The sequence below is a fragment of the Chiloscyllium plagiosum genome, chromosome 9, assembly GCF_004010195.1.
Source record: "Chiloscyllium plagiosum isolate BGI_BamShark_2017 chromosome 9, ASM401019v2, whole genome shotgun sequence".
Taxonomy (NCBI): Eukaryota; Metazoa; Chordata; class Chondrichthyes; order Orectolobiformes; family Hemiscylliidae; genus Chiloscyllium; species Chiloscyllium plagiosum.
In genome coordinates this window covers 28030089-28043435 of record NC_057718.1, presented here as the reverse complement: position 1 = coordinate 28043435, position 13347 = coordinate 28030089, and the positions used below count along the sequence as shown (strand labels likewise).

Sequence of the window (13347 nt, the reverse complement as noted above, 5' to 3'; positions counted from 1 at the left end):
GCAGTATGGAGGAAGAGCGATCTTGAGGTCCATGTCCATAGATCCCTCTAAGTTGCCACCCAAGGGGTAAGGCAGCGTATGTATGTTGGCTTTCATTAGCAGAGGGCTTGAGTTGAAGAGCCGTGAGGGTATGCTGCAACTCTATAAAGCCCTGGTTAGACCACACTTGGAATATTGTATTCAGTTCTGGTCGCCTCATTATAGAAAAGATTTGGAAGCTTTAGAGAGGGTGCAAAAGAGATATACCAGGATGTTGCCAGGATGGGAGGGCATCTCTTATGAAGAAAGGTTGAGGGAGCTAGAGCTTTCCTCATTGGAGCAAAGATGGATGAGAGGTGACTTGATAGAGCTGTACAAGGTGTTGAGAGGCATAGATAGAGTGGATAGCCAGAGACTTTTTCCCATGGCAGAAATATCTATCACAAGGTAATTGGAGGAAGGTTTAGGGGAGATGTCAGAGGTCGGTTCTTTACATACTGTGTGTTGGGTGTGTGGAACGCACTGCCAGCAGTGGTAGTACAGTCAGGTTTATTAGGGACATTTAAGCGACTCCTGGATAGGCACATGGAAGATAATACAATGAAGTATATGTTGGTTAGATCTTAGAATAGGATAAAAGGCTAGCACACCATCGAGGGCCGAAAGGCTTGTACTGTCCTGTTCTATTACATCATGTTATTCCTCTTCAATTTCTCTGCAAAGGTCAAGGTGGTTGATCAGGCCACCCAATGTCAATGTTCTTTTCCCTGGTATGAATTCAATCAGTTTCAGTGTAGCTGTTACATCACCTGTAATGGCTCATCCTGCATGATCAGTGAACTCCAAGGTTACATTTCTATTCTGTCCTTATTGTTATCTACAGACTGCTTCTCTATACTATTATCCAAACATATAGGTTAATATTTCCTGGATAGACTGGCAGTAGTCGTCATTAACTCTCCCATCACCACTCTCAATTTAACAAATCAACTAACCAACTCCCAAATGCATCAAATGTTTTTGCACATCACCAGGAACAAATCCACTGTAGTCACTGCCTCTATCACCTTTCTCAGCAACTCACTCAGATTGAACCAGATAGTGCAATGTCGGCTTCGTGTTCAACCTGGATTTAGCCCTTACAGGTATAGTAGTGTCTCAAAGAGCTTTAGGCGAAATCAATGTAGATTTTGGATCTTGCCAGTTTTCAGGTTGAGTATGAAATGCTGGTAGCTTTACTATCTCTTTATTGCTAGTAGATCACTGACATTGCCTGAAATTGCTGTCAGTTCTTGATGCTACTTTTCCTTAAGCACTCCATTGGCAAGATGGCACTGAGAAATTTCTAGTGTTATCTTGAATTTATGGTAAACACCTGGAATTCTTATGTTTTACATGATGTCCTTCATGGAACTAGCTGAGAAAACTAATGTTAGAATGCTTCCAATTTGTGGGTGAGTAAACTGAAACTCCTTTAGCTCAAAATAACTGCAGTTTTAGCATGAGTGCAGAGTTTATGAACTTCAGACAGTATCAACAAGTCAATTTCCTTTTGTTTGTAGAAAGAGCAACCTTGGTGGAAAATACTTCATTTGTTTTGTTATTAAGTTTATTAATGAGTCTGGAAATCATGCTGCTGAGTAAGATTATCTGCAGGAAAAAAACAGCAGCAAAACCAATAATTATTCTGGACCAAAACAGCACCTATCCAAAAAAGCTGGAAAGATAGTAAACTCATTAAAAAAACTGAAACTGACTGGATGGCTGAATGAGACAGACCACTTGTATTAGTGCCTTTCACAAAACAGCCTATTTTCACATTCAGTGGTCGCAATCACCACATTAATTCTCATCATGTTCATTCGACATTTCTCCAATTATCAACTTTTGTAACGGAAGAGACAATGTAGAGAAAGCTCATTTGGCCCAAATGGTTCACACTAGTGTCAGGCCTCTGGATGAGCTGCCTCCACCTTTTTGCTCTACAAAACCTTCAACCTTATCTACAATTTAATATTTGTTTCTGATCACCAATTAAAACAATTAGTATTCCCTGGTATAGTAATTTCAAAAGTTTAACTTTTGCCCTCAAATCCCTAGAAGGCTAGGTGCAAGGTTATCATCTATGTCCTACTAAATATCTATCACCCTTACTGCACTACACTATCAGAAGTATCAGTCTTACACCATCCTAATTTTATATTTAAATTTCTTCTAAACCTATGTATTGCTATACCTTAACCAAATATAAAAATTCCCTTTTTTAAAAAAAAACATGAAACACTCGGGCAATCACCTATCCTAAGTGACTTCTTCTCATGTTATGTGAAGGCACTTTCTACATTAAAAGCACTAAGTACATGATGATCTTTAAGAAACTCAGCAACAGCCAAAAAAAGGGCATCTCTTGTTTACCTGTTTCTCCTAAAAGCAAACTAAGTCTTTTTTTTAAATCCACTTACCTGCAATGTAGTTGCTGTACCAAACTGTTTAAATCTGAGGGAATAAAAAGTACAAAAAGGTTTTAAAAAAAGGTGCATGCACAGTTTTTTTAAAAACTTTTTTTTTTCCATACTTTTCATTTACCCAGATTTAATTTTGGACAGGACCTATGATATCCATAACCTGATTTTAAATATGCTTCAGTTGTGGCAGAGAGGGGAAAGAAAGTGTCAATCAGGCTGGCAGTGGTTATGGCCACTGTTCCTGCCCCTCCTTCTGGCAAACTGGCCTAGGCTACAAACTGACATTTTTACTAGCATAAGAGAAATGGCAAAGAACTGGTTTCAGAAGCAAAAGATAAATGATAAACACATCCGGATAAAAACTGACAATTTTATAATCTAATTCATAAGCAATTACACTTGGAGAAATTATTAAGCCAATGCAGAATTCAAGAATTCTTGGTTAACCGTGTTATCAACTAACACTGCTTCAGTTTCTGCTATATTGCCAAGCATGGCATGTGTAACAAGCCAGGATTTGAGAGTCAAATTACTGCGCATTGAGATAATTCAAAAAAAAAGAATGGTAACTAAAAGTAGGCCATATGAATGCTCAAGGTAATTGTAATCTTTCTGAGACTTAAAATGTGGCACCATATCAAGACTCCTTCAGCAGAATAAGAATAATCTATGTTTTGCATTTCCACAAGGCAGAGAGAAGTTCCCCTAGTTATGGGGGAGTTCAAACTTTCTTAAAATGTAGTTAAGATTGAAACATTCAGCTAACCATCTTCACTTAAACCTCCAAGGACACAGTCAAAATCTGCCTTCTTCAGCAGTATGAAATGAATAATCTGGAAAATATTAACATAGCTATTCTCTGGATTAATGAGTTTTGTTGATCATATCACTAATACTCAATTTCAGCTAGAATCAACATATTGTAAATGTACAGCAAGGTTATCAAGTGTACCAGAACCAATATTGCCCTATATGTACCGATTTAAATTACAAAGATATATCTCGATGAAAGAAAATGAAAATGAAAAGGGCAATGATGAATTTGTTGAGGAGCCATCAAGTATTAAATCATGGAATTAAGTGATTCATTAAGAAAATGCGATCGTATAGAAAGGAGTAAAAGTAACCATCGATCCTCACTGAAAAACTATTTTTCTATTTGTGAATAAATCATTACCAATGACAAGAGGAATGCTAAATAAGCAGAAATAACAAGGAACAGTTTCTTTAATATCAGCTCAGGAAGATCCCTCAATCCTTGCATCACTTCAAGAGGCAAAACCCACGAGCATTTCCACAGCAAATATAATTCCAATCTAAATCAAGCATAGATTAGGGATAGTCAACATGGCTGTGTGTGTGGGAAATCATGTCTCGTTAACTTGATTGAGTTTTTTTTAAAAAAGTCACAAAGAGGATTGATGAGGGCAGAGTGATGGGCGAGATCTATATGGATCTGTGATCTATATGGAGTCAAGATTAGAGTGGTGCTGGAAAAGCACAGTAGGTCAGGCAGCATCTGAGGAGCAGGAAAAATCGATGTTTCAGGCAAAAGCCCTTCATCAGGAATGAGTGATCTATCTGGACTGCAGTAAGGTATTCAATAAGTAGACTGGTTAGAAAGGTTAGATCACATGGAATATAGGGAGAACTAGCCATTCGGATACAGAACTGGCTCGAAGATAGAAGGCAGAAGCTGGTTGTGGAAGGTTGCTTTTCAGACTGGAGGCCTGTGACCACTGGTGTGCCACAAGGATCGATACTGGGTCTACTGCTTTTTGTAATTTATAAAAATGATTTGGATGTGAGCATAAGAGGCATAGTTAATAAGTTTACACATGACATCAAAATTTGAGATATAGTGGACAGCGAAGAAGGTTACCTCAGAGTACAACAGGATCTTGATCAGATAGGCCAAGAGGCCAAAGAGTGGCAGATGGAGTTTAATTTAGGTAAATGCTGCATTTTGGAAAAGCAAATTAGGGCAGGACTTATACACTTAATGGAAAGGTCCTAGAGAGTGTTGCTGAACAAATAGACCTCAAATGCAGATTCATAGTTTCTTGGAGTCGCCAGTACATAGGATAGTGAAGGTGTCTGATATGCCTTCCTTTATTGGTCAAAGCATTGAGTATAGGAGTTGGGAGGTCATGTTGTGACTGTACAGGACATTGATTAGGCCACTTTTGGAATGTGCATGCAATTCTGGTCTCTCTCCCACAGGAAGGATGTTGTGAAACTGAAAGGGTTCAGAAAATATCTAGAAGGATTTTGCCAGGGTAGGAGGGTTTGAGCTATAGGGAGAGGCTGAATAGGCAGAGGCTATTTTCCCTGGAGCATCGGAGGCTGAAGGGTGACCTTATACAGGTTTATAAATCATGCAGGGCATGCGAGGGTAAATTTTTTTTTCTGAGGTGTTTTTCCTGAGGTGGGGGAGTCCAGAAATAGACGGCATTAGTTAAGGATAAGACAGGAGAAGATTTAAAAGGGACACAAGAGCAATTTTTTCATGCAGAGGGTGGTGCATGTGGCACGGGCGGCATGGTGGCTCAATGGTTAGCACTGCTGCCTCACAGCACCAGAGATTAGGGATCGCCTCAGGCAACGGTCTGTGTGGAGTCTGCACGTTCTCCCCGCATCTGCGTGGGTTTCCTCTGGATGCTCCGGTTTCCTCTCACAATCCAAAGATGTGCAGATCAGGTAAATTGGCCATGCTCAATTGCTAAGACAGGGTAAATATAGGGTGGGGGGGAAATGGATCTCGGAGGGTTGGTGTGGACCTGTCGGACTGAAGGGCCTGTTTCCATAGTGTAGTGCATCTAATCTAAGGTATGGAATGAGCTACCAGAGGAAGTGGTGGAAGCTGGTACAATTACAACCTTTAAAAGGCATTTGGATGGGTAAATGAATAGGATGGGATTACAGGGATTTGGGGTAAGTGTTAGCAAATGGGACTAGATTAGGTTAGGATATCTGGTCAGTATGGACAAGTTGGATCAAAGGGTCTGTTTCCGTGCTGTACATCTCTATATATCGTAGTAATGGTGCATTGATGGGGGAATGGTACATGATAATGAAATTCAGACACTTCGTTCCTTGCCCTTTTTTTAAACCTATTTTTCTAATTAACCTATTCAGACATGTTAATACACATCTCTGGAGAAGGTACGATTTGAAACCGGGTCTCTCGGTTCAGGGGTAGGGACACTACCACTGCTTCACAAGAGTTCCTTCCATGCTCTTTAGTACCAGGACTCCAGGTCTGTCAAACATTGCTAACTGCTAAATAATTAGACTGCAGATGTAGATGAGAAGACTCCAGAGGGATTAACGATTTGTTTCACAGGTTTGGCCATTTGCCTCAAATCATTAAGACAAGGCAATGAATTAACAATTGGTAAGATTACAAAAATTGATAAACCACTAGCTCCTCAGGATGATGCAAAAACCAAATAGCGTCTTTTGATTCTTGTAATTTGAAGAAATTACTTGGGTAAGGAAGAATTCATTTTGCTAAAATTGAAGCTTTTTATAAATTGAATGCATCCAATGTATTTGGCAAATGCACTTCAGATTTGCCAATTCACACGTGCACATCAATGTATGCTTTGAAGATTTAGCAAACTTTACCTTCCATTCAATAAACATACTGATGTAGTTGTTGCAGTCACAAACAGCATTCAGCAAACTATTCAACAATAATAGACTAGACTAAGCATGTGCTCACAGCAAGAAACAGATACAGACAGACTTGTTTTTACATGCTGTCTTATCATATCCAAAAACATCAAAGCATTTAACAGAATTCACTCATATAGGCAAATCAGAATATCAATAACAATAAGCATTTAAATATATTCAATTAATTCAATTTAGGACAAGAATGCAAAGTATTTTCTATTTATGTACAGAACCACAGAGGGAAAAGAAAGCTGTAATATTGTGGAAGATTAATAGTGGTGAATTGAAGTTGGTATAGGCAAATCTAACAGATCAGTATCTTTAAAAATGCTGCGCAAAAGCAGTTGCAGTTGCAGAAAAAAATTCTGGATAACGTTGAAAGGCAAGATATCTAAAAAGGTACTTCGGATGAGAAAACCCATAGCAGTTGGGGACCTTTAAGACAACTAGAAAAAGCAATGCAAATATAGGTTACTCCAGGCTAGGTGTTGCACTGTTTCAAGACAACTGGAAAACAACAACTTGCAAACTTGCTCAAATGTCGGAGCTGTTACAAGCAGGGCATTGAGAGGCCTGGGGTCAAGTTCCACCTGCTCCAAGAGGTGTGTAGTAGCATCTCTGAACTGTTGAGAAGAAAATATCTAGCAGGGCACATAAAAATCTCAACAAAAGCAGGCAGGGAAGGGAAATCAAATTTGACTCAATTATTAATTTTTTGAGAAAGTAACAAGCAACATGATGAGGACATCCTGTGGACACAATTGTTTATGGCATCATGAGCAAACTTAGCAGCCATGCATTCAGCATCTTCATCCAAGTCACTGATATAATTGGTAAATAGTTAAGGGCCAAGCACCGATCCCAGTGGCAGTCCACTCATTACATCTCACCATCTCAAAAAGGGACTTGACAAAGTGCCACATGGAAGGTTATTACATAAAGAAATGGTGTTAACATATCATGGAAGGTGGATTGGTTACCTAACAGCAAACAGAGAAGGCATAAATTAGTAGCTTTCAGGTTGGCAAGATCTCATGAATGGAATAGCACAGGGATCAGTGCTGGAACCTCAACTATTTACAATCTGATTCAATTAACTGGACGAAGGAACTGAATGTATTATTGCTAAATTTGCTAATGATACAAAGATAGATAGGAAAGTAGGTTGTGACATAAGGAGACTCCAAAGGAACACAGATAAGTTAAGTGACTGGGTAAAAATATGGCAGATGTAATTGGAGAAAAATTGCAGAACTCAGATACAGAGGTATCTAGGTGCCCTGATAAATGGACCTCAAAATATTAGTATGCAAGTACAAGAGGAGATTTGTTTTGTTCATGGGATGTTAGCATCACTGGCTTGGCCCACATTTCCATCCATACTTGCCTAGGAAGGTGGCAGTGAGCTGTCTTCTAAGAAACACTACAGTCCTCAAGGCATAGGTACATCCACAGTGGCATTAGGAAAGGAATTCCAGGATTCATATCCCATGAAGGAATGTTCTGAGTTAGAATGCTGTTTGGATTGGAGGGTAAGTTGCAGAGGGTGGTGCTTCCATACATACACTGCACTTGCACTTCTAGGTGATACAGGTCATGTATTTGGAAGGTGTTATTGGAGGAGGATTGATATGTGCATTGTGTTAATGATACACATTGCTGCTACTGTACATTTATGATACAGAGGACAAAAGTTGAAGGTGATCAATAGAGTGCCACCCAAGCAGGCTGAAGTGTCCTGAATGGTGTTAAATCTCTCAAATGTATTAAAAATATTTATTCACCCAGCTTCTATTCCTATATGAAGAGAATTTCATAGACTCATTACTCTTCAAAAGAAAACAATTCAGCTTACCTGCACGCATTCAGGCAAGTGGAGAGTATTCTATCACCAAACTATAGGATGTCAAATGAAATGCTATTGTTTCTTGCATCAGAAACGAAATGTGAAAGAAAGTAGGGCAATTTTGCAACAGTTGTACAGAACATTCATGAGGTCACATTTAGATTACTGTGTTCAGTTTTGGCTTTCTTAAGAAAGCCATATTTTAATTAGAAACAGTTCAGCAAATGTGCATACAACAGATTAAGAGGGTTAGCTCATGAGGAAAGGTTGGATAGCTTGGGACTTTACCAACGAGAGTTTAGAAACATAATCGCAAGGGAACATAAATGGGTAGATGCTGAGTGCTTCCCATTATAGGATAGATTAGATTTACAGACAATTTATGAATAAGAGGCCTTATTTAAAAATGAGACTTAAGACAGCGATAAAGTGAATTGCTTTCTTTCGAAGGTTCATGAGTCTATGAAATTCTCTTCTTGAGACAGCAACAGAAGAGGATCAATGGATATTAAAGATAAAGGTAGATAAGATTCTTGAGTAACAAGGAAATCAAAGGGCACATAGGGTAGTCAGGAATGCAAGTTAAGACTACAACCAGATCAGTCATGTATCTTATCAAATGGTTATGCAAGCTTGAAAGTACCGGACTCCTTCTCCAAACTGTTAGGTTCTTATAAAACATTTCCAGAACTCTATTTTATGCTGATAAAACCTAGTTATCAGCCATCCATACAAATATGAATGGCTCTGGTGAAAAATTAATGTCAAGCATTGCAATAGCATTGCTACTGAATAATTAAAAATATGGTTTAAGGGTTATAGGAGATTTAGAAGGTTGAAACTACGACAATTTTCCAAGAGATTGCACAAAATGAATGGTCAAGCAAAAGCTTAAAAGATATAAACAATAAGAATTAGCAGTTAAATTCTCAGCAAACAAGCTCCAGGTTCCAACAGTAGAACACAGCCAATCTACAAATGATATAAAGAATTGTTATAGCAAATTGACTTGATATATTAGAACTGAAATATGAGAAGCTTAACAGTGGCAGCACAAACAGAATACAAGTCACCTAGTGAAGACTTCATTTACCACTATCAACATTAACTGTAAGTAGATCAGATCCAGAAAGATGCTTTTGATCACTTAAACACAAACTAAGCATTTGACATCTGTAGGCTATTTTCTAATTCTAATGAAATCCATTATTAGGGCTTTTGTGATGCAGGGTAGTGTTCCTAGGCCCAGGAGGCCTAGGTTCAAGTTCTACCTCCTCCAGAAGTATGCAAGAGCATCTGAGAGCAGATTGATTAAAAAGATCCACCTACTCTATAGGCATGTGATAACATCCCCGAACAGATTGTTTAGGAAATTTAAAAAATGAAACTCATCCATTTTGACAAGTACCAATAACCAACCAAAATTTTTCAAGTTATGTACCAGAATTGACTTCAGTAATGATAGATATCTGCACTACAACATAATAGAAGAAACAAGAGGAGCTGGCCCCATTCAACCCCTTGATCTTAATTTCTCTTTTGTATAATGTTCATTATAGCTCTCACACCTCCCTGAAATTTCAAAAATCTATCCACCTCCTCTTTAAATACTTTCAATGTTCTAACATTCACAACTATCTGGGATAAAGAATTCCAAATATTTCACCACGTTCTGGCACAAGAAATTCCTTCATAAATCAGTTTTAAATTAGTAAGCTGTAATGACATTTCTATTGAAGAATACCCCACAAATGGAAACACCTTCTCAACTTTCATCCTGTCAAGCTCTTCAGAATCTTGAACAAATCAATAAGATCACCCTTCAATCTTGTCAACTCGAACGAAGAAAGAATAATCTGTTTAGTCATTCTTCGGTAAGCCAACCCCTTCATCCCAGGAATCAGCAAAGTGAATCACTTTTGAACTGCGTCCAAATGAACACATCCTTTTTAAAACACAGGGACCAAAACTGGAGTAATCTCCAGCTATGACCTCATTAGCACCTTGCATAGTTGGAACAAGACATCCTTATCTTCAGCCCCTAAGCAGCAATGGCCAAAATTCTATGTGCCTTCTTAATTATTTGCTGCATCTGAATATTAACATTTTGTGTTTCATGGACAAAAACATCCAAATCTGTCTGTGTTGCACTTTCTTTGAGTCTCTCCCTATGTAAATGATGGCATGCCTATCAAAGTGCACGACCTCTCACTTTCCTACATTAAACTTCATCTATGAAGTTTATACCCATTCAGTCAACATATCTATCTTTCTGAAAGAATGAAATTCTCGGTGCTCCATTTTTAGCTGGAATACATTCAACTAATTAGCAAATAAATAATAGCACAGAAGATTTGGAAAGTTGATAGCAGTGACCAACATCTATGGTAATATACCTTTGAGAACAGTTTTAAACTGCTGAATTGTCAGCCTGAACACTCATTAAAGAAACCATAATACAATAAATACCCAAATCATTAACTCCCAAATGCTTATTGAAAGTAATAAGAGTTACCATGCCATGATCAAATGTGAAGACCCCAACATCACGCCCATGATGAATTTGATTTCGCCTGATGATAGGATTTCCATGGTTTTTTACCCAGATTCCAGCAAGAGCATTATTTGAAATTTCATTGTCCTCATAAATTCCCTATAAAATAAAAAGATTATACTAACTATACTATGGGCAAAAGCAAAGTTGTTAAAATAAAGTAAGTTGCGTTTTGGATTATCATACCTGTGCATGATCTGTTATATATAGTCCAACATTTTCACAATCACTAATATTGCAGTGTTTGATCGTAGGAGATGCTCCCTGGCCACTGACACACACAGCAGAGCCAACTGCAACAAAGAATTCTACAATAAATCAATTGTAACTACTTCAATGAAATGATTTTTGGAATGAATAGAGACATGACCTAAGACACTATTTACAATTCAGATCCATGGTACTATTCATCTCTTTTCAATTCTCTGAAAATACATGTATGTTTTATGATCAACAACTTGCATTTGTATAGTACCTTGAAAATACTAAATTATCCCAAAAGACTCAACAACGTTGAGATATTGGGTGGGGTGACCAAAAGCTGGGCCAGAGATGAGAGTTTTATGAAGCGTTACAAAAGGAAGAGGAGGATGGGTTTTATCCTGTTCAACGCTTGGCCACTAATGGTCTGATGGGGATAAATAGGAAGGTACAATAGCTAGAGTCAGAAGAATGAACACTGGGGAAGACAAGAGAGTGGGGCAAGACAGATAGGAGAAAGCCCCTGAAGGGCTTTAAAACAGGATGAAAATGTTAAATCTGGGTACTGGGCTCAAGACAATATAGGTAGGGGTTGATGGATGAGTAGGGCAGAATGTTGGCACCTGGGTTTTGGTTGAACTTCTATGGGTAGAAAATGGTGGGAGAAAGCTTAGGAAGATTTTGGAATACTGATTCATGGGTGACTTATGTGAGACTAAATGGTTCAGTTACAGAGGTGGTGAGCTGCTTGATTTGATCAATCTATAAAGTTCTGTGCAGAAGCCAGAAGATCTGAATGAATTGAATACAATAATTAAAATAAAGTATTATATGCAATGATACCCATGACAATTTATCGAAAAATGTATTCTGATCATGCCATTCAGAGCTCCAGTTTGTTTTTATCCCCATAAATGTTTTTTTTGTCAAAAACAGAGTGACAGATTACAGTGGCTCTCAAATTACATATGTACTTTGTTCTTCAATGTGCCATTAAAGGAAGGCAATAATCAAGAAGCTGGGTAACAGGGAAAAACATCAGGATAATCACGCAGGATCAATCGGGTTCCAACATGAGAGATCCTGAATGCATTCACAAACCACACCATTAACTAAGGATCAAGCAGACTGTGAAGAAAGGGCTTGAGCAGTTGGGCTGACGACAGAGAGAATGGCAGGATGACAAAATCATAAATGTATCTATCCATCAAGGTAATGTGCTATTAAAGGAAAACAATAAATCAAGAAGTCCGGTGTTTCGCCCAATGTAAGAGGTAAAAAGTCACTCAGAATCAATCAGCCAAACTTCTATACATGCTGTACAACAGCAGGCATTTTCAAAGGTTTTATCCCAGACCAGCAGAGACACTAAGTTCTTGACTAGAAAGAACTAGCAAGGAATGGGAATGATGGACTTCGACATATTTATTTCATTACTGATCTCCATCCTCAACTAAATTTGGCAGATTGGCAGCTAATTTCAGACAATTTCACGAGTTTGCGATGTTTTGAAGCCTTTGTTACCCATTTTAGAATAAGACAAAAAATCGTTGTTCGCTTCTCCTCAACTTATTCCCCTCTTCACAGCACAACACAAAAATAGGGCCTGGCACAAATGTGGATAAGGACAAGAGTGGATTATGGATTACACAGGGGAAAATTGAAAAGTCTGATTTTTCTCCACTCTTGCCCCAAGAATATGAAACTGCAAGTCCACATTATCTCTCTCCTCCAAATATACCCACCTGGCTGGAATGAAAACAGGAGAAGAACACAAAAAATGTGGACAAAGAGAATTATGCAGACCAGGGGAAGAAACAAAATGAGAACATAGCAATAGGAATGCAAAAGTGATAATACAGGCAAGAGACACAACATATTTTTCCAAATTACCATGCATCAACATTACATTAAAATCAATATCACTCATTCAATTTTGTTTACAAACACTCTTACTTATCAATAGCACCTTTATCATAGCAATATGTCCCTCAACAATTCAAAATGGTTTGTCATGAACATTCCAATATGCCAGTGGTTATAAAAAGAAATAACACTCAATCTCCCCACGTTAAACCATAATATCAAAGATGACACAAACCTGTGCAAGTACTTCGAATGATACAATGATCTATAATCGGACTGCAGTTCACCGTGATCTCCAAGCAGTGGTGTGCATTATGGTGCTGGGCTGACTTATCATCAGGGTTAAACTAGAAGAAAGAAGCACATACTATAAAGATATTGCTTACAGATTATAGATTACTAAACATTGTCAAATGATGTATGATATGGCTGTTAGTACTTACCCTAATTGTCATATATCCAACATAGGCATCCTCAGAACCTTCCATAAATACAAAGGTAGAATCCCTAGTGTTTTCAATGATGACCTTATCTGCAACTTTTCCTGGTGCTGAAAATGTATTAAAAATGTTTTTAATACAACTATTCAAATTATCTCAACACTACTTTCAATTACCAATGATCTTTTAGGCACATACACCATAGACAATTATGGAGACAAATAATTTCACCGTGATGACTTGGTAGAGATCAAGAACGTTTCTAAAATGAGCACACTGAAGCATATAAAATTAATTCAAAGTTCAACAGGGTTG

At 38.0% G+C, this 13347-nt stretch overlaps 1 protein-coding gene across 2 annotated transcripts in view; it reads right to left on the bottom strand.

Annotated features, from left to right (window-relative positions):
* Positions 1 to 13347, bottom strand: part of fbxo11b (F-box protein 11b) — a 153951-nt gene that overhangs the window by 30485 nt on the left and 110119 nt on the right. For both annotated transcript variants that reach the window (XM_043695619.1, XM_043695620.1), the window contains 4 exons: positions 13036 to 13142; positions 12828 to 12939; positions 10712 to 10818; positions 10487 to 10624 (listed from right to left, as the gene is read on the bottom strand). In XM_043695619.1, the coding sequence (XP_043551554.1) occupies positions 10487 to 10624; positions 10712 to 10818; positions 12828 to 12939; positions 13036 to 13142 (464 nt within the window). The remainder of the gene's footprint in view (positions 1 to 10486; positions 10625 to 10711; positions 10819 to 12827; positions 12940 to 13035; positions 13143 to 13347) is intronic.